General features: G+C 45.6%; 1 protein-coding gene across 1 annotated transcript in view; it reads left to right on the plus strand.

The window, feature by feature from the left end:
- The window catches only part of tox3 (TOX high mobility group box family member 3), a gene marked incomplete at both ends in the record, with an annotated part of 67,480 nt that overhangs the window by 44,531 nt on the left and 2,425 nt on the right, over positions 1–20,524 (plus strand). Inside the window, 2 exons of the mRNA XM_083662213.1 lie at positions 9,372–9,623; positions 19,693–19,956. Of these exons, the coding sequence (XP_083518339.1) occupies positions 9,372–9,623; positions 19,693–19,956 (516 nt within the window). The remainder of the gene's footprint in view (positions 1–9,371; positions 9,624–19,692; positions 19,957–20,524) is intronic.

The following is a 20,524-nucleotide window of genomic DNA, read 5'->3' on the forward strand; positions in this document are numbered from 1 at the left end:
CCTTCCTCCTTGCCTTGCACTTGATCCTGTCCTGCACACAACTACATCCCCCCGCCTTCCTCCTTGCCTTGCACCTGATCCTGTCCTGCACATAGGCATGCACAACTACATCCCCCTCTCCCTTCCTCCTTACCTTGCACTTGATCCTGTCTTGGAAAAACACTTTCTGTCTATCTCACATCACTTTTCTCTCTTCAATATTCTAAGGACAGACACATGTGCTACTGTATATCTGTTGTTGTCTGGGCTCTGACCCTTGCCCTCAAAGCAAAGCGGTTTCATTCGTAATTGGCACACAAGACACCACAGCTGCAACTGGTTGGCCTAATTAGTAGTGTTTGCTGACAAAAAGCTCTTATCAACTGATTAATCCAGGTGTGGCAGAGCAGCGGTCGGTTGTCGAGAAATAATGACCGGTGAATCTTGTTGATTGACCAATCAGAATCGAGTATTCGAGAGAGCCGTGTTCTAAAGAGAAATAATCTTTATATACATTTAGCCTCATTATTTTTGCCGCGCAGGCAAATGCTTCCACTTTAAATAAGAAATAATCTCTATCCATCCAGTCACTATTGGTTTACACAGCCCCGTGTCAGGGCAAATTTCCGATGCAATGTGCAAAGAGGCAAAAATCCTTACAGTACATCAGAGCTAGCAGAGCTGTATTTGCTGTTTAGATGGCTGCGCCGTATCGTTTACCTTCTGCACTTAGACGATGAGATAAGATGACCTTGGTGTGCTCGGTAAAGCATACATCCTAGGCAGGGAAAGCTTGACTGCTTCCCTCAGGGAAAGGGATACTGTACACTGAGATTGAGTTCCACTCAAAAGTATCACTTTACCTCCTCCAATCAAATTAGAGAGGTGTAATGAACTATAAATATGTAGAAATGGACTACAAATGATCCAAATTTGAAATAATGCTGATTGGGGGGGGTGCCATGGTTTGATGTTGTCATTTGAGTAGTGTGCACTCTGCCTGTCTCCATATTGGAAACTGGAGCCTCAATCCTGGCTCTATTGATCGCGAGGCCCTATTATATGCAGTAATTGCATGGTGCTGCCTTTAACAAGTCTTGGTTATTGCATCTGTGAATTGGATTACAACGTTTATTGAAAGACTGGAGATATTGCCTGAAAAGCTTTTTTCTTGCTCTTGTCTCCTCATATTGGAGCAGCATGGTGGTGCTACAGCAATATGAAACCAGGGGATCATTCGCTCATATCGTCAAATGTCTCTTCTTCTTCATCTGCCAGTGCCTTTCCTTCTAGGTTTCCATCGCTATCGTCCTTTTAATATTATTAGTGTTTAATATTTCAAAACAATAACTAGAGACCATCTTGCGATTGGATCACAACAGCCGCGCTACTTCAAATGAATGTGAGCCAGGGGGCGTTATTGCTCGCTCGGATCATGCCCGTTTTAAAACTCGGCCATCGTTCCTATGTTGACGACACACCTGTAAAGGTTCGTGACTGCATCTTGCACGTTTTTTTTTCTCCCCTCGATTTTTTTCTCCCATTCTTATCCCCCATTAGTGCTCATTTTAATTTATTTATCCTGGTTGCTGCTCCACCCTCTGTCGATCTGGGGAGAGCCGAAACTGGCTCCATGCTTCCTCCGAGACATGGGCAGTAGCCAGCCGCTTCTTTTCACCTGACAGGGGAAGCTTCACCGGTAGGACATAGCACGTGGGAGGATCACGCTATTCCAACGAGTTCCCCTTCCTCCGAACAGGCGCCCCTAACGACCAGAGGAGGCACCACTTCAGCCACCAGGATATTGCATGTTTTGGTGAAGGGGGTTCCTATATGAAGGAAACCCCCAGGGGGCACGGGGAGAACATGCAAACTCCACACAGAAAGGCCCTTTTGACAACCCCACCCGGGCGGGGGGCACTCGAGGACATGCCCATTTTTTAACTTGACCTTCATTTTTCTACACACACTACTACACACTACACACACCCATACAGACAGACAGACAGACAGACAGACAGACAGACAGACAGACAGACACATACAGACAGACAGACAGACAGACAGACAAAAACACCTGGCAAAGTACTGAAAACAGCTTCTGTGGTACTTCCCGCTAAAATAGATGTCTCCAGGACCACATTACCATGATCACACACACACACACACACAGACACAGACACAGACACACACACACACACACACACACACACACACACACACACACTCTCTCTCTCTCTCTCAGAAGGTGAAAGCAAATCCCAGCCCCACTATCCCAGCTGGTGACAAATGATACGTATCGTTCCCCCGCCTGCCATATGTCTTAATTGTCCCTTTGCACTCTATGTGAAGTCCATAGCAAAATTGTGTTACGATGGTAAGTTATGTCACCGCACCAGTACCACCAGGACACATTCCCGTACATTCACTGGACTTTCCATATTGTACGGAATCAAATGATGCACGTTCTCCTCAACCTACTAGCCTTTTTTGTCAGGTCCAAAACTGCAATCCATGGCTAACAGGGTAACAGTCATTATAATATCACTCTAATTGACAACATACCTGACAGTATCCGAATTGTCCTGAAGTGGACGAACACCACCTGTGTGGATCTCCAAGTAGATTACAACCGCTAAAAGATCATTTGTAAATATTGCTTGACCCAGGTCTACCTCCTCCATGGCCTCGTTCAGACTGCAGGCAAATACCATTTGTTTCTCAAATCGGATCAGTAACCTATCTGCATGGGTTGCTGTGGTGACGACGTAGGCGTCATACTAGATACGCTGGTGACACGTTTTTTTATGTACAGGCATGAGAAACGGAGAGATCCATAATCTCGCCATCCAAACAATCGCGCTGTCAAGTTGCTGTCAAGACACTTTAGACGGCCAATATCTGTTGAGAAAGAGATTGTGCATGAAGTTTGTACTGCTGAAATCCATCATGAGCGACCAGAGCATCCGGACTGAAGATGCATCTGTTGACATTCGAATTGGGAATCACATTTCAAAACACCTCCAAAATGTGGTTTGGATCCGATTTGCAAAAATCGGATTCCATGTGTTGTTGTTTTTTTGCTGTTCAGTCAGTGTGGAGATTCCCCATCCATCTGCTCAGGATGCTCATGCTGGATAGATCAAGCCTCTCTGTTACAAACCCTGCTCTGCCCTTATGCCACTGGACCCTGTGGCTGCCAATGGAAAGACATGCACACTCACACAATATCTACACACACACACACACACACACACACATTATGCTCTCTCTCTCTCACTGTCTCTCTCTACACATGTACATGCCCGCACGTCCCGAGCCAGCATCTGGCTTGGCACTTGGCTCTGCTGAGCCTTTCAGAACAATTTAAATGGATAATCAGGCTGCTGATGCGAAGAAAGTGGATTGTGCATCTCTTAGTCTCAGATCAGAGCCCCCTAAGCTGCTCCCGGTGCAGCATTAGACTGGCTTTATGTGAAGTGACACCAGACAGTGTGCAACACTGCGGGTTCCAGACAGTGTGCAACACTGTAACACTGTGGGTTCCAGACAGTGTGCAGCACTGTGGGTTTCAGACAGTGTGCAACACTGTAACACTGTGGGTTCCAGACAGTGTTACATAGTTGATTGCTCTATTGCTGACAAAAATGTGTTATTGTAAGTTGCTTTGGATAAAAGCGTCTGCCAAATGACGTAATGTAATGTAATGTGTGCAACACTGTAACACTGTGGGTTCCAGACAGTGTGCAACACTGTAACACTGTGGGTTCCAGACAGTGTGCAACACTGTAACACAGTGGGTTCCAGACAGTGTGCAACACTGTAACACTGTGGCTTCCAGACAGTGTGCAACACTGTAACACTGTGGGTTCCAGACAGTGTGCAACACTGTAACACTGTGGGTTCCAGACAGTGTGCAACACTGTAACACAGTGGGTTCCAGACAGTGTGCAACACTGTAACACTGTGGGTTCCAGACAGTGTGCAACACTGTAACACAGTGGGTTCCAGACAGTGTGCAACACTGTAACACTGTGGGTTCCAGACAGTGTGCAACACTGTAACACTGTGGGTTCCAGACAGTGTGCAACACTGTAACACTGTGGGTTCCAGACAGTGTGCAACACTGTAACACTGTGGGTTCCAGACAGTGTGTGCAACACTGTAACACTGTGGGTTCCAGACAGTGTGCAACACTGTAACACTGTGGGTTCCAGACAGTGTGCAACACTGTAACACTGTGGGTTCCAGACAGTGTGCAACACTGTAACACTGTGGGTTCCAGACAGTGTGCAACACTGTAACACTGTGGGTTTCAGACAGTGTGCAGCACTGTGGGTTCCAGACAGTGTGCAACACTGTGGGTTCCAGACAGTGTGCAACACTGTAACGCTGCGGGTTCCAGACAGTGTGCAACACTGTAACACTGTGGGTTCCAGACAGTCTGTGCAACACTGTAACACTGTGGGTTCCAGACAGTGTATGCAACACTGTAACACTCTGTGGGTTCCAGACAGTCTGTGCAACACTGTAACACTGTGGGTTCCAGACAGTGTGTGCAACACTGTAACACTGTGGGTTCCAGACAGTGTATGCAACACTGTAACACTCTGTGGGTTCCAGTAGACTGTCGAGTCTGGCACCTCTCCCCGAGGGAGAGGGCCTTCCTTCACTGACATGATGACACCTTCCAGAGCCCCCGCTGAGAAACAAACTCCATGTCTCCATTATCAGCTCTGCTTGTGTAGATGTTAATTTGGATCATCATTAACAAAGGGAGGTGGCGCGCACAAACACGGTCTTTGATACTGATCTTCAGCCTCCTCCCTTCCCCCTCAGTCATAACCCCTCGTCTCCTCCACCTCCATTCTTCTTCTAGCAGAAACTCAATGCTAGCATTCCTCCCCTCCAGTGACATGTCTGTGTTGATCTTAAAGGTCGTGCTCATGTTTGTGCTGATTTCCTTTTCAAATGAAGCTCACCTCAGCTCACCTTCTTCCATCGAAGGTTGTCTCAAATCTTTTGGTTGGCTCTGTAATTCAGGCCACAATGCACCAGCCTATAGGATCCTGTGGCCTATATACGTCTGCCCTGATTTAACTTACACAATGTAATAGCACAAGAAACCTACTTACATCAGCAAATAGTATCCATATGAGAGCGAGGGCAATGAAAGTGGAAGTGATAGATTTCCCTCCCCAAAACCATCCTTTTCCAGGGTTTTTGTGGGTAAATCGAGCTAAACGAATACAGCTTTGTCCCCCATCTTTCTTCTCTACAGCGCACCAGGGTTGTAGTCGAGATGATCCTGCTTGACAAGAGGGCAAGACTAAGACAGGGACGAGTCTTTTCTGGGACACAGATTGGAATAGTGTACCCAATGTTTTAAAGATTGCTACATTATATCCTAAAAATATGAATATTATACTTGGTCTGAGATGAGAATAAGGCCATATTCAGACTAGGAGGCCAAATCTGATTTGTGAACTTTAGTGACCTATCAATGACTTTATCCAGATTGGTTTTATGAGTCTGGACGCTCCAAGTCTGATTTGTGTCACTTGTCCCAAACCACATATGGAGGTAGTTTCCAATCTGCTTTCGACTGATGTGACTTGAGTGACGCGCAGATCCACCAAATCTGATTTGAACGTCACTCGCAACTCGTCATCAAATGCATCTGCGCAGGAAAACCACGTCACCAACGTACGTATTTACTGACGCCCACGTCGTTACCATAGCAACCCATTAGGGGTGTGCCACCTTAGGCACCTCACGATTCGATTCGATTACGATTAAGGGTGCTACGATTCGATTATTAAACGATTACGATTATTCACGATTTTCGCTGCATCTTTTTCACCAAACAGGATTTTTTTTAAGCAAGGTATATTTGTCAGTATCCATTAATTAAAGTAAACAAACAAATGTACCTCCATTATCTTCAGTTGCGACTGAAGTCCACGCATCACATGTTACAGCCACCCTGCATGCTTTCTTCAGTGATTCCAGTTTCCAGTACTTCAGTTTTGGTCTCGTTTTACAGTTAAGGAACTGCTTTCTGGGCGAAATACCGTATTTTTTGCAAATAAAGCAAAAAAAAAAAAAAAAAAAAAAAAATGCAATTTTTTGCAAATCGATAATCGAACATTGTGAATCGATTTTAATCGTCACGTGACTAATCGCGATGCATCGATTATACGATTAATCGGCACGCCCCTACAACCCATGCAGATAGGCTGTTTAGGTCTGGACGCACAGATCCGACTTGAAAATCTGATTTGTGGCAGTGCGGACACACTCCCAAATCAGATTTGGGAAACCAATCAGGATAATGACGATTAATGACTTTATCAGCAAATCAGATTTGCCTGTAATGTGAACATGGCCTGCTTAGACCACCATTTTTAGGTCTCAAGGCTGCTCTGGAAATGGATGCTACATTGCTGTAGCTACGGGGGAGAAATGAAAAGGCGAACAGAGCCTGTGATGATGGAGAGCGTGTGATCCCTTCCATGTGTTCGTGAAGCCCCCTCGCCGATGACTCACGACAAGTTTCGTTTGATTTATTTTCAGAACACTTTTGTGTTTTTGATCCGAATGCTGTTGAACAGGCGCGAACGAACTCAAACTCCAGAGGTTTCTCGTTGGACTGGAGGAGCATAATACGACAGTAGAGAGGAGCCTATAAGTAAACGGTTTGTACCGAAGCTGCGATGTGTGATTTATCCTGCTCTCTCTATGAGAGCAGAGGGCCAGCCCAGCAGCGCTGTGATGAAGATGACATTAGCTCCTTCAGAAAGGAGGACTGATTCAATCGCTGCGAAGAAACAAGCGTCGGAAAGTGAAACGGTGGGTCGGAAACAGGAAGAGAAGAGAGAGAGAGAAAGGAGGAGGATGAGAAGTCTATTAGCTGCCTGTGCCGCTGGAATTCATCAGTGCTTGTCAAGACAGCTGCCCTGAGTAGGCAATGAATTAGTTTCAAGTGTCTGTGTGCTAAAGCAAGCAAGGGGAACATTAATACTCCCTAATCAAAGGGCTGTGTTGGCATATTCCCTCCGCTGTCTGTCTCCCGTCTGTTATTCCATCCCCCTTCTGGAGACAGAGAGACCGAGTGGAACAAGACGGAAAAGACAGGGCTGCTTAGCTCGGATGGTGAGTGGAGCTAGCTCTGTTGTTGAGTAGACTCGTAATAGTCTAAGGTAAGGTTTGTAGGGTCGAGTTCCGTGTTTTGGAGTACAGTTTGTGGTCTTGTAGAAGCTCAAAGGGTCAAGTCAAGTTTATTTGTATAGCCCTAATTCACAAGCATGTCCCAGAGGGCTTCACAGAAAATATGTCTAGCTAATTCTAGCTGACACAACAGTAGCACATTACAGTAGTGCAAATTACAGTAGTTAGGGGTTAATTAATCATACTATCCCCACTGGCAGGGTAAGGGGTTTGGTTCGCACTGGGGCCATCCCCAAACTAAAATCATGTGCACACACCCATGGCGGACTACTGTAAGATCTACACGTCACCTGTTAAGTCATGTTAGAAGAAGTCCAATACAAGTGTTGTTCAGCATGATGTGTTATGTCAGTCAGTGCAGCTAGTGTGCCTCTGCAGGCAGCAGTCTGCCTCTGCAGGCCGTTGTAATGCATTTGAACAAACATGACTTTTGGGAGGTCAGGCAAACCTGCAGCAGAACAGATAGTAGCAGGCAAATGCATCAGGGTTTAGACTTTTCATGGACAACAATGGCGATGGGGAAAAAAATAAAATAAAATCACACCGTGTTATCCTCCCAAGTTATATGTCCACCGGTAACCTCTCTTCACAGAGCGGGCGCTTCGTTTTCATTTCATTTCCAACACAAAGAACACGCTGTTCCACATTCCCAACAGTGCTGGGGAGCTTAACATGTTTTTAGCGCTCAGGATGCCAAAGTGCGAGAAGTTAAACTATTTCCACGTTTAGTAAAAAGAGCCCCGTGCTTCCAAAACAGGGTTTTCAGTCATCGCTCAACAGCAACGACCAAGCCCAGCACTTCCCCAAGCAACTGTCTAGCACTCAGTGTTGGGGGTAACTCATTACAAAAGTAATATATTACTTTTAGCAGTAACTCGGTAATATATTTTTGATTTGATTTTATTAGACGTCAATCATGGAAAAAACAAGTTACAACAAGTTTATCAGAGCGTCAGGGATACAGACTTATATAACTTATTACTTGTAGTATTTCAGTAATATTATACCAGTTACTTTGTCAAGTATCTCAAGTTACAAATTAGTTATTTTTTTTTAAATCAAAGCACATATTTAAATAAAGATACAATCATTCCTAATCAAACTGTGTGTTTTTATGCAAATAACCCCTATAGATGACAATAACAAAGGAAAAGGATAACATTTAGAATTTTGGATTGTTTACACTGACTTCAAGACGGTTGAAATAACTTTTCGGGATGGTTCCGAGGCAGCGATGTCATTCTGCTACTGCTGTTGTTTTGGTGAAAGTAATGCAAAAGTAGTGTCATAAGTAACCAGTTACTCTACACAGACAGTAATATTGTAAAGTAACTTATTACTTTCAAATGAAAGTAACTAGTAATATGTAGTATATTACATTTTGAAAGTAACTTGCCCAACACTGCTAGCACTGCTACCTTGGAACACCATGCTGTGTCCGCCCCCCTGCGTCCAGCTACAGTTCTGCGGAGCTGCCACGTGCTGCTCATTGTGGGTGTATGAATATACTGGACCTTTTTGGAGAGGAGCTTAACGCGCTGTGATGATACAGACAAGACCCGTGCCAAGTAGGTGACCAGGCCCATCTCCAAGAAGGCAAATAAGCAAATTAACTGTGACCACATTGCTTTTAATATGGAAAGCCAGAAGGATTAGGCCGTTTGATGAGCAGATTTAAGAGTCCAGGCGAGGGGGAATGAAAAGAAACACTTCTGGCCGAGCGTAATCATCTTTGAAAAATGTTCTTTAAACCTATCTTCCTCGCTGTGACGTGTATGTTCTCTGCACTTCAACCCATCTTCCATCCTGGAGATTAAGGGCTTTATCGTGTATCCTCTCTCTCGTCCGTGATTGCCGCTTGATATTTTTGCGTTTGACGTCTTCCTTTTTCCTTTTTTTTTTGCTTCTTCACTCAAAGTGGACTTTAATAGCTTCAGGAAACGACACATCTCGGTGCACGTTATAGACGAGTAGCACTCCACTAAAACACTCCCTCTCTCAAACAAAGTTGTTTTAATTTAATCCCTGAAGGCTCGCCTGCCTGCAAGTTAGATAAGGCCTAACTGTGTTACCTCGGCGAATGCTTCTTGTCTTTGATTGTTTTGCGTTGCTGGTTTTCACGATCCCCCCCCCCCCCCCCCCCCGCTGTGCTTCTTTCGTAGACTTTCCACACGCCCAGTTTGGGGGACGAGGAGTTCGAGATTCCTCCCATCACGCCTCCGCCCGAGACGGAGTCTGGCTTGGGCTTATCCGAAATGGACTCGCCCTTCCCGGGGATGCCGGAGCCGCCGGCCCACCACCGGGGTCACTTAACCCCCCAGTTCCCCCCGCAGAGCCTGGAGCTGCCCTCCATCACCATCTCACGCAACATGATGGACCAGGAAGGGGGGACCATCAACAACGGCCTGCCCGTGGTGAGTAGCACGACGCACACACAGCAGCACCACATCAAGAAAACAGTCGCTGGAAGTATAGGCTTGGACAATATTCAAAATTGTATATCAGAAGACGATACTGTCCCGCCAAATATATATTTTTGCTCCAACTAAAGCTGCAAAAGACAATATACATTTTTCCGTACAACTATGATGATGAGGATGATGATGATGATGATGATGATGATGATTATTTAATATATATCCTACCACTAGTAGATCATAGGTTTTTAAGTTTAAAAGCTTGCACAATTGCGATTCATTCATTTTCTACAACCACAGACACGTGATGTTCTGATCACGGTCGACTCTTATCCTTGTTTGTCTATAGCTAGTACAGCTAGTAACAGGCCTTATTGTCGTTTCTGTTCCGTTACAAAATAGCGATGGTAATGACAGCAATAAAAAACCCACAGTTGTTGTTTGTATGCTGCCGTTAATGCCTGTAATAATAAACAAAAGAAGAAACGAGGTGAACAGACTTTGCTGTGAGGAGCTGTCAGAAAGTTTCACCTGTCTCTCCCAACTATCCACACCTCTCCTGTGCTGCTGACGTATCCCCAGTCTCCCTCCCTTCACGTCTGTGGATGATAGAGATAGAAACAAACCACGGGGACTTTATTGCTGTCATTACCACAGCCACGTGTAACGCAGGTCACCGTCCGAACACAATTGGAACGATACAGGTAACGCTAACGGCGGCTAGCTTCCTATAAACGCTGCTCCACATAGGCTGTCACTTGAGAGCTGCAGCGCTATGTCGACAATATGGCGGCGGTGGGCGTGCCAGTACGTGAGTGACGTCAATCGAATAAGGTCTATAGGTACTGTAAAAATCACATTATTCTGTGTCCTGCAGTGGTGCTACAGCTAGCTATCATAGCTAGCTCACACCCTCCAGTAGGAGAGATGTGGTGTGACTGTGAACACAGTAAAGAGATAGAGGGTGATGCTAAATGAGCAGACAGTTATGGAGTACCACAAGTACAGTAGTAAATGAGCCCTCTTACTCAGCCCATCGTGTCACCTTCGCAGTTTTTTTTCTACGCCTCCTGTTGTCAATGCATCTGGCACAGCATCTGGCCTTGTTTACAACGCGGCCGCTATACGATCACATTGAGTAAATGTCATGATATTATGTTCCTTACTGTGCAGGGTTTTTTAAGAAGCGCACCGAGCGTGAGCGAGCCTCTCTGTAAGGTGAGCAGATGTGAAGAGATCACAGAGGTGGTGTGTTACAGGAGTACAAAGCAACTCGCTAGGGGCCCCCAGAAGGACAGTGACTGAAGAACGGGACTCAAACGTGCGCACCGTTTTTCACGGGCCTCATATATAATTCATGCTGCTTCCAGAAGCCTTTCTCCTCTAAATGCTGATGCACGCTTCTTCTGGTCCAATGTCACATGAGGTCTTCAACGAGCCCGTTATGCGATGCTCAGAGAGCCTCGGCGTTCTGAATAGGTCCGCGCGCGCCTGCTTTTGTTTGGAGCTTCGGCTTTTCGCACGCATGGAGGAGCAACCGTGTTCGAGTTACCTCACGGAAAGCCGTCCTTTAGCCAGGACGTGATGAATAGACGCTCGGGCTCCGTCGTGCTGCTTTCCACTGATATGGATGGTCAAACATGGAACAGTAAGACGGAGTAATCACTCTCTTTATGGTGGTAATGTTATGTGCTATAGATTTTAAGATTGTTGTCTGGCGGTGGGAACGGCATTTTCAAATGCCACAATCATAGAAGCATTGAGGAGGAAAAATGGAAATGTCACTGGCTGAGTAGTTGTCTTACAGCCCCTATTACAAAAACCCAAGATTCATTTAGGGGCAAAGGAATGAAAGGACAAAAGGCATGAGCAGTGAGATGATGATATTGATGCGGAATTTGCTTTGCGGACCACGGAACACATTACACTGAGGAGAGGTGCGGACCACAGAACACATTACACTGAGGAGAGGTGCCATGTGCGGACCACAGAACACATTACACTGAGGAGAGGTGCGGACCACAGAACACATTACACTGAGGAGAGGTGCGGACCACAGAACACATTATACTGAGGAGAGGTGCGGACCACAGAACACATTACATTGAGGAGAGGTGCCATGTGCGGACCACAGAACACATTACACTGAGGAGAGGTGCGGACCACAAAACACATTTCATTGAGGAGAGGTGCCATGTGTGGACCACAGAACACATTACACTGAGGAGAGGTGCGGACCACAAAACACATTTCATTAGGGAGAGGTGCCATGTGTGGACCACAGAACACATTACATTGAGGAGAGGTGCGGACCACAGAACACATTACACTGAGGAGGGGTGCCATGTGTGGACCACAGAACACATTACACTGAGGAGAGGTGCGGACCACAAAACACATTACATTGAGGAGAGGTGCCATGTGCGGACCACAGAACACATTACACTGAGGAGAGGTGCGGACCACAAAACACATTACATTGAGGAGAGGTGCCATGTGCGGACCACAGAACACATTGCACTGAGGAGAGGTGCGGACCACAAAACACATTACATTGAGGAGAGGTGCCATGTCTGGACCACAAAACACATTTCATTGAGGAGAGGTGCGGACCACAAAACACATTACATTGAGGAGAGGTGCCATGTGCGGACCACAGAACACATTACACTAAGGAGAGGTGCGGCCCACAAAACACATTTCATTGAGGAGAGGTGCCATGTGTGGACCACAGAACACATTACACTGAGGAGAGGTGCGGACCACAGAACACATTACACTGAGGAGAGGTGCGGACCACAGAACACATTACACTGAGGAGAGGTGCGGACCACAGAGCACATTACACTGAGGAGAGGTGCAGACCACAAAACACATTACATTGAGGAGAGGTGCCATGTGCGGACTACAGAACACATTACACTGAGGAGAGGTGCGGACCACAAAACACATTACATTGAGGAGAGGTGCCATGTGCGGACCACAGAACACATTGCACTGAGGAGAGGTGCGGACCACAAAACACATTTCATTGAGGAGAGGTGCCATGTGTGGACCACAGAACACATTACACTGAGGAGAGGTGCGGACCACAGAACACATTACACTGAGGAGAGGTGCGGACCACAGAACACATTTCATTGAGGAGAGGTGCGGACCACAGAACACATTACACTGAGGAGAGGTGTGGACCACAGAACACATTACACTGAGGAGAGGTGCGGACCACAGAACACATTACATTGAGGAGAGGTGCGGACCACAGAACACATTACACTGAGGAGAGGTGTGGACCACAGAACACATTACACTGAGGAGAGGTGCGGACCACAGAACACATTACACTGAGGAGAGGTGTGGACCACAGAACACATTACACTGAGGAGAGGTGCGGACCACAGAACACATTACACTGAGGAGAGGTGTGGACCACAGAACACATTACACTGAGGAGAGGTGCGGACCACAGAACACATGAGGAGAGGTGCGGACCACAGAACACATTACACTGAGGAGAGGTGCCATGATGATCACTTTAACTGTGTGAATAACTATAATGTGCTCCAGGACCCCCTCACTACCTCCCCCGACACATTTGGTGAATCACACTGATATCACAGATATTTATTTACATTCCATATGGGGGAAAAGGGCTATAAAATTTTACAGCTCCTCTTTCCTGCTTCCATGCTCCTGGCATGTAAAAATAATTGCAGCTTTTAAAAGATCTCGGCCGGCGTACAGTAAGTGAGCCCCAGAAGGCATTTGCCTAAAGAATTTTCATTTCATGGTCAGTTAAGCTTTCTACATCTGGAAGAAACGGAACCTTGACACAATTACATTCCTGACTGTTCTCACGACTTGCTGGAGGATTAGATTTGATTCTGAAAACATTATTCCTCTTTAACACCATTTGCATGGCTCATGTCTCTGATTGTGCGGAGACCATTAAAAAAAAAGTGAGGGGAGAGAAGGTGGTCCCTCGCCTCGTGGCATTGTCGCACACTGCGCTCGCTCCTTATCAGTCATCGCACATTGTACCGCTGGAAGGCTTAACGGTGGTCCTTCATTTTTCCCCCGCAAATGGGATTGATGGGAGACAATGCCTATAGAAAATTCCATTCATCTACGTGTTTTATCGGAACCGGGAACACCACTTTTAGATGAGATAAAGGAACATTGTCCCTCTAGTCTTGATGTATTCGATATTCAGGAGCAATGATTCACGTGGTCCCCGAAGAAGAAGGACGTCGCGTCATTTAGTCAGCAGCCACTCTGATAATGAAATGACAAACCTGACTGTATAGACGTGATTATATTCTCCGTTATTTGTTATGGCTGCCGGGGGCAAACAAATAAACCGTGCAATATTGCAATTACATTTTTCATCAAACCACCAACACCGTGCTCACATTTCCCAAACACGTCTTGGTTTTCCTCTTCTATCTACAGTAGCTTGCTGGTGTGGTGAATATGTTAGTGTCTCTGTGAAAGCCTGTCTCTTATCAGGACTTAATGAGAAACCCAACCAGTAGAGTATACCTGGGCTATTTTCACAATTGTATCGCGTTTGTCAATTGCGTTGCCAAGTGTTCGGGCTAATTCCTCTCTCTCCCCCTTAATGTTCGGCGTATGTCTCGCAAATTGGCCACAGATGCCGAGGTTTTCTACAGAGAGAAATACATTTTCTCAGCTGCAGAAAATGCCTTGGCAAAGCCCCGAGTCTGAAGTCATTCTTTATTTAATCTGCTCTCCTAACAAGCTTCTGACTCTCATTTTTGTCTCCCAGCATGTGTCCTCCTGATTTGTGATTGAGTCTCAATAGTGCCAAATAGTACTGGAGTCGGAGCTGCCAAGATTGCTTTATTCACAATGTTCTTCTCGACTCTCTCTACCGGCTGCACAGTGAGGGTCTACGGTACTATTTCAAAAAAACACCTGGTGCCTTCACCATTTTTCTTAGGTTTTCTTCTTGACAGATGTAAGCATGGACTGAAATGGACTCTGTGTCCGCCGTGATTTGAAATCTACACAGTAGTCGACTAGTTATAGGAGATGTTGAAACTTTGAAATCGATATTTCGGAGATATCGGCCCTGCTGTTTTGTTAAGTTCACCACTATGTGGTGTCCAGTTAGCCGTACAGCAGCGTACACATTACGGAGCTAATGTGAAGCGCATGCATCTTTTTCAACAGCTACAGTACATGCAATATGAAACTTGGGGCTGAACAAGCCATTTGTAGTTTGTTGTTGGCATGATTCGATACGCCTTGACATTGTGTAGATTGCCGGTGAATATATAATACCTGTGGTAAATGTCATCTATTCTAACATAATAAAGACCAATAAACTAGAGTTTTAAAAAGTATAAATTGATTTATTTACAAAAAGCAACGTCACAGAGCCCTGGTTCAGCCCCCTCCTCCTCCTCTCTTGTCTTAGGGGACTGACCCAAAATCACACCATTCAGACCTCTATATAGCCTCTCACAGGAAGTCCTAGATTAGAGCGGTTTACTGCAGATAGCGCCCCCTAGGTCTTGAGGGAGGTATTACAACAACTTCTAAATTCTCTCCACATACCCTCAATATAATATTTTATATATATATATATATATATATATATATATATATATATATATATATATATATATATATATATATATAGTGAATATAATACCTTCGCTTTTGACTGGTCAAAAACCACTACCGCTATATCCTGAATCAAATGGAAAATGTGGGCACTGTTGCAGAAAGCATGTTTTTTTTTACACTTTTCTCTTATCTCTGCTTGCAAGCCGAGCAGCACTGACATCAGTTGTACATCAATTTCAGAGAGTGGATTTTTTTTTCTTTCTCCTTTTTGCTCCGTTTCTTTTTTCTTTTTCGCCGCTTTTTTTCCCTCTTAGTTTCGACCGACAGCTATTGTGACATATTGGGTCAGTCAGAAATGAAAGATCTTCATGCAGGCATGCAATACTTCTAATGAAGTCTCGGCTTGACCTTCTGCATGATTGATTCTGTAATTTACTTTTCTCGGAGGACGGCGCTCGAAATGAAATGATGTCATGTTGAACAAGTTTTAAATACCCATAGTGCATCAGGAGAAATGGTAAAAGGGATGTATGGGTCAGTGGGTGTACTGGACCGGGCGGGGGGGGGGGGGGGGGGGGGGTCTGCTGGTCTCACAGTCTGGGCAAGGGGTTGAAGAGCAAGGGGGGGGTAAGAGAGATTTGTTTTTAAGTGGGGACTAGAGGTTGGTCGGATAGATAGGCTGAGTTTTCACAGCAGAGGGAGAGGGGGTGAGAGAGAGAGAGAGAGAGAGAGGTGTGTTTGACTCAGACACGGGAGAGGAAAGAGAAACAATTTATCCTCGTGCTATTATAGCCTTTACCGGCTATTCAAAATTCCATTTTTTTCTCATTTGGCTTAAACACGGACTTCAGGCAGGTTGCTGAAAATGGAGGTGGTGGGGGAAAAAAATAAATAAAACGATGTACCCGTTTAGAAGGCGAGTAAAGGAATATGTGCACAGCGCTGATAAACTATCTTTAATAGGACTGACCTTTTCTCGCTGGCCAAAGTTACTGCGGGATTCATCCCTTATAATTACCATATAGATGATTTTAGCCCTCTCCTGCCATGGAACATTTCCAAGAGCTCTGTCATTGATTGAATGGAAATTGAACTTGTTAACATTCTTTTCAGCCTGTTACAGCTTACATGGTGCCACTGTTAATAAATTCCCCAACCAAATTCTGATTTCCAATATCTTCAAGAACAGACGACCCGAGCCTTCCGTTCATTGACATCGCTGTCGAGATCGTTATCCTGCACTTGTGAATGAGTAATATTGCATTTTGGAGTCCGGCTACTATGTTTATTGGCCTGTGTGCGGAAAGGCTTTCATCCGTTGTCCGTAATCAGCCGAGCAGCATTTTGGTAAACAAACCGCGTCACTGGGTGGCAACGGCAATGGGACCCTATATGGAGCCTGAGTTTGAGCGTCTGACTCTAGCCTGCTGACCGTGTTTACATTTTAAAAACTGCGACAGTTCACACAACTTTAACACGACATGCATAATATTATACATCAAACTCTTGAGCTAATTCTGCTCTCACTCAGAATGTCAAAATATAAGCGATGTGATGTATACTTTTTGAGATATTAACGTTTGTTTGGCACAACTCATACTAGTTAGCTGCCGCGGGGTTACGCATTTTTGAGTGGCAGCGACGTCACGCTGATTCGTCCTATAGTGTTTTTTTGCTGTTGTTTGTTTTTGCATCTCCTAGTTTTTAGAATGCTTTATGCAGCAGAGAGTTTGCTATAAGTGTGAATGAGGCCAACGATAATCTAGCAGAGAAGTTATTTGTTGCTGATACATATTGCTGGTATACTGCTTTTGCATTCAAAGGCGCACAATAGGGGGGGAAAGTTGCAATCTGGATTTCCATCAAAAAGCTTTATTGACTAGATTTCAGCTCACTAGTGTTTGACACGTGCACATGCATCCGTGTTGACGTGCGCACGTACACACACACACACACACACACACACACACACCTACACACAGACAACACACACACACCTACACACAGATAAAACACACAGGCACAAACCTGACAAAGCAGGGCACATCTGGCCACTGTGCACTCGAGATAAGGACTTATTTGCAGATTTACGATGACTATCAAAATATCTAGTTGGATGTCTGCTGTTAGCCCCGGCTCGTCTGCCTGTGACCGCCGACAATACTGCAATCAAAATGCAAATGAGATGAGGCAGAGGGACATAAATAAACGTCCCTATTCATATTCACAATCAAGGCCACTGTTACTTAAGATGATTCCTTTCACTAGTGTCTTATTAGCTTGTTATCTTTTCATGTAGGATCGCATCCATTCAAATCCGGGGGCCTGCGTTTAAGCCGTTATTTTTACCGACGTTAACTGTCACGGCTCTTTCGTATCAGGAAACGGAGGTGAAAATTGCTGGCTGCCGCTTCCGCTATATCGCTTTCGTATGTGTGCAAAAGAATGCCGCATTTAGCAAGCTGTTCCGAGCGCGATATGATGAAGTGTCGGATATTTAACTGTGGTCATCAGTGCATGTCTTTCAAACGCACGGCCCCCTAAAGGCCATTTTGAAGAAATGACCGTTTTTCCAAACAAATGGCGGAATGGGCCATTGCTCTAAGTCTAATCGCATCATGGGACTGAGCAGAAGTGTTATTATACAGATGGCCACAGCTAATGGGCTCACTGTGGTGATGGCCACAGCTAATGGGCTCACTGTGGTGTGCGTCTTTGATGTTCCCGGCGAACAGAGAGCAAACCGAGAGCCATCGCGCGCCGCTGCTGCTGCTCGCTAATGAAGATGACAATAACACTTGGAACATTTTGGGGCCACAGCAGATATGTAAATCACTCCCGTCATTCCGTCGCACACTTTTTGTTTATCGCAGATTCTATTCGCGAGAGAATTGAAAGCATCCATATTTTAGAAAATCATAATAATACGTCTTCAAGTTCTTCCCCCCCCCACCTCTTGTCTCACCTTGGCAGAATCCTCCTCGCACATGTAAATATGAAATGTCCTCCTCACTTCATACTGTAGATTGCGTTTATGATAAGCAGTCGACCCCGGGCATGTGATATGAGAAAGGAATGGCTTGCAGATCCAATATGCTTCGGTCTGAAACGGTGTTACAATATTATTTCTGAAGACGGGGCACTCGTAAGGTTCTTTCAATAAAGCCAGGTGCGTGGGGTTTATGATGTGTTGATGTTGGGGGAGAGATTGGGTCTGTGCTGCTGAATACCAGATGGATGTACAGTACTATCGAGGCGAGAACAAATCACCTTTTCTGTTTTCTGTGTTCACTTCCCCCCCTTCTTCTCTGTCTCCACGTCAGCTCTGCTGGCTCTCTGATCAGTCTCCCCCCTCCGGGGAGCTGGCAGTCCTTGTAATTTCATCCCTCCTCACCGCAATCAATGCGAACACTTCACCCCGCTGCGCCTTTCTCTAAGACTCTTTCAAGAAGCGAGTGCTGTTTTACCAGGAAAAAACGCACGTTGTGAAGCCATTTTGAAAGATGTTATTATATTATACCCGGGATGGTGGAGATGGGACGGGGACCTGTCCGATACACTTAAACTTTATCCCCTCGGCCGGTTGATTTATGGAGTTGATTGTGTAGAAGTCTCTTTTCGTCTCTTTGGCAGTCGGAGTGTGATCTATGAAAGCTGCCGACAGATAGATATTTTATCTCATTCCAAACGGCACTGGAGGTATAATTTTCTTTGCCTCTTTCACAGAAGCGAGGGACAGTTATAACCTTAAAAAGTCACATTTCACTGAAATATATAGGGCTTCTCATGCTGCCGGGCACCTCGGGTCCCTAACGGGCTTGTGTGTGGATAGTGCCTACAAGCATACAAATTGGACTTGACCGGTCTTTTTTTTTTATTGCAGCATTTGAAGTTATGTACAAAAAAGTGTGAGGAGATGAGTTCACTGTTAGCCACTCCGCTGGTACCCTCCAGGGACTGGGCAGTCACACGCTGTGTCACACATTTCCATACAATAGAGTTTTGAAAATGACTCGATTGAGTGGTGGTGTGTGTGTAGCCGTTTATTACTGGCTTATAAAGTAGGCTCCTCGGGTGTCAAGTAATAGAGACGTTTAAGACCCAGGACAAGGTGACATGTGATCCACCCGTACAGGACATAGGGACATGTGAGCTGCCATATAACAATCCACACAATCCAGTGACCTGATTTTCACTCTGCTTTGCGGGATTCGACTTCCTAGGCGTCACACGTTGGGAAGCAGGGTGACTTCTTTCAATCAGAGGAGCCGGGCTCAAGCTTGTTGTGTGTCAAAGAGTAACCGTTCTGCTCAAAAATGTCCTTGAGAAAGACATCCTTACAACTAGCTGCAAGGATGTTTTTTCTGTAGGTGAACCTGTCCCGTACAGATTGAGCAAATAAGAGAATTGTCTACTATATTTACCTTTATTATGTTTTTTCTTCTCTCTTTTGCACCGATTGTCTATCCAGAATGTGGGACCGGGCCACCTACGCCAGTACCCGCCCAACCCCGCCATGGTGATGAGGTCCATCATCAGCATGAACAACCCCAACGGGATGATGTCACGGAATCAGCTGACCACCATCAACCAATCCCAGCTCAACGCGCAGTTGGGCCTCAACATGACGGGGCCCAACATCACCCACACCTCCCCGTCACCGCCGGCCAGCAAGTCGGCCACGCCCTCTCCCTCCAGCTCCATCAACGAGGACGACCAGGACGATGGCAACAGGGTGAGAAAAGGGTTCAAAAATTTAATTGGAAATTAAAAAATAATAATAATTGGAGATGATACAATACATATGTCATTTGGTCACTTGTATCAGAAGCACTTTATAGGGCCATGAGTGCATGGGCTCTAGAGTATAGCTCTACAGTCACAGGCACACAGTGCATTGGTGGGATGAGAAGGAATAGCTTATCAGTAGTTCACCAATCAAATCAGCTATTTGGGGCGGGGGTGCTACATCCACCAGCCAATCAAATGAGGCCGCCTCCACAGTTTCCACTACGTGCAACCATTCACACCACAGCCACATATAGTTGGAATGAAAAATGTTTCAATAGGTTTGAATAGGATCTGTTCATGCATGCCGAATTTGGTAAAGCTACAAACGTAGCTAAGAACATGACTGCACCTGTTGACCTGGTAAACCAGCCGGTCACGTGAACTCACATTTCATTTCGTTCTTCGTTTTCCGTCTGGCCTCAACTCTGGGAGGGCTTCTGCAGAAACCGCAAAGCGTACGAGCCAATCGGCGACCCCGCCTCGTAGTTGACATCGTAACCCGGCCAATCAGA

This window comes from Poromitra crassiceps (genome assembly GCF_964638095.1).
Source record: "Poromitra crassiceps genome assembly, chromosome: 28".
NCBI lineage: Eukaryota > Metazoa > Chordata > Actinopteri > Beryciformes > Melamphaidae > Poromitra > Poromitra crassiceps.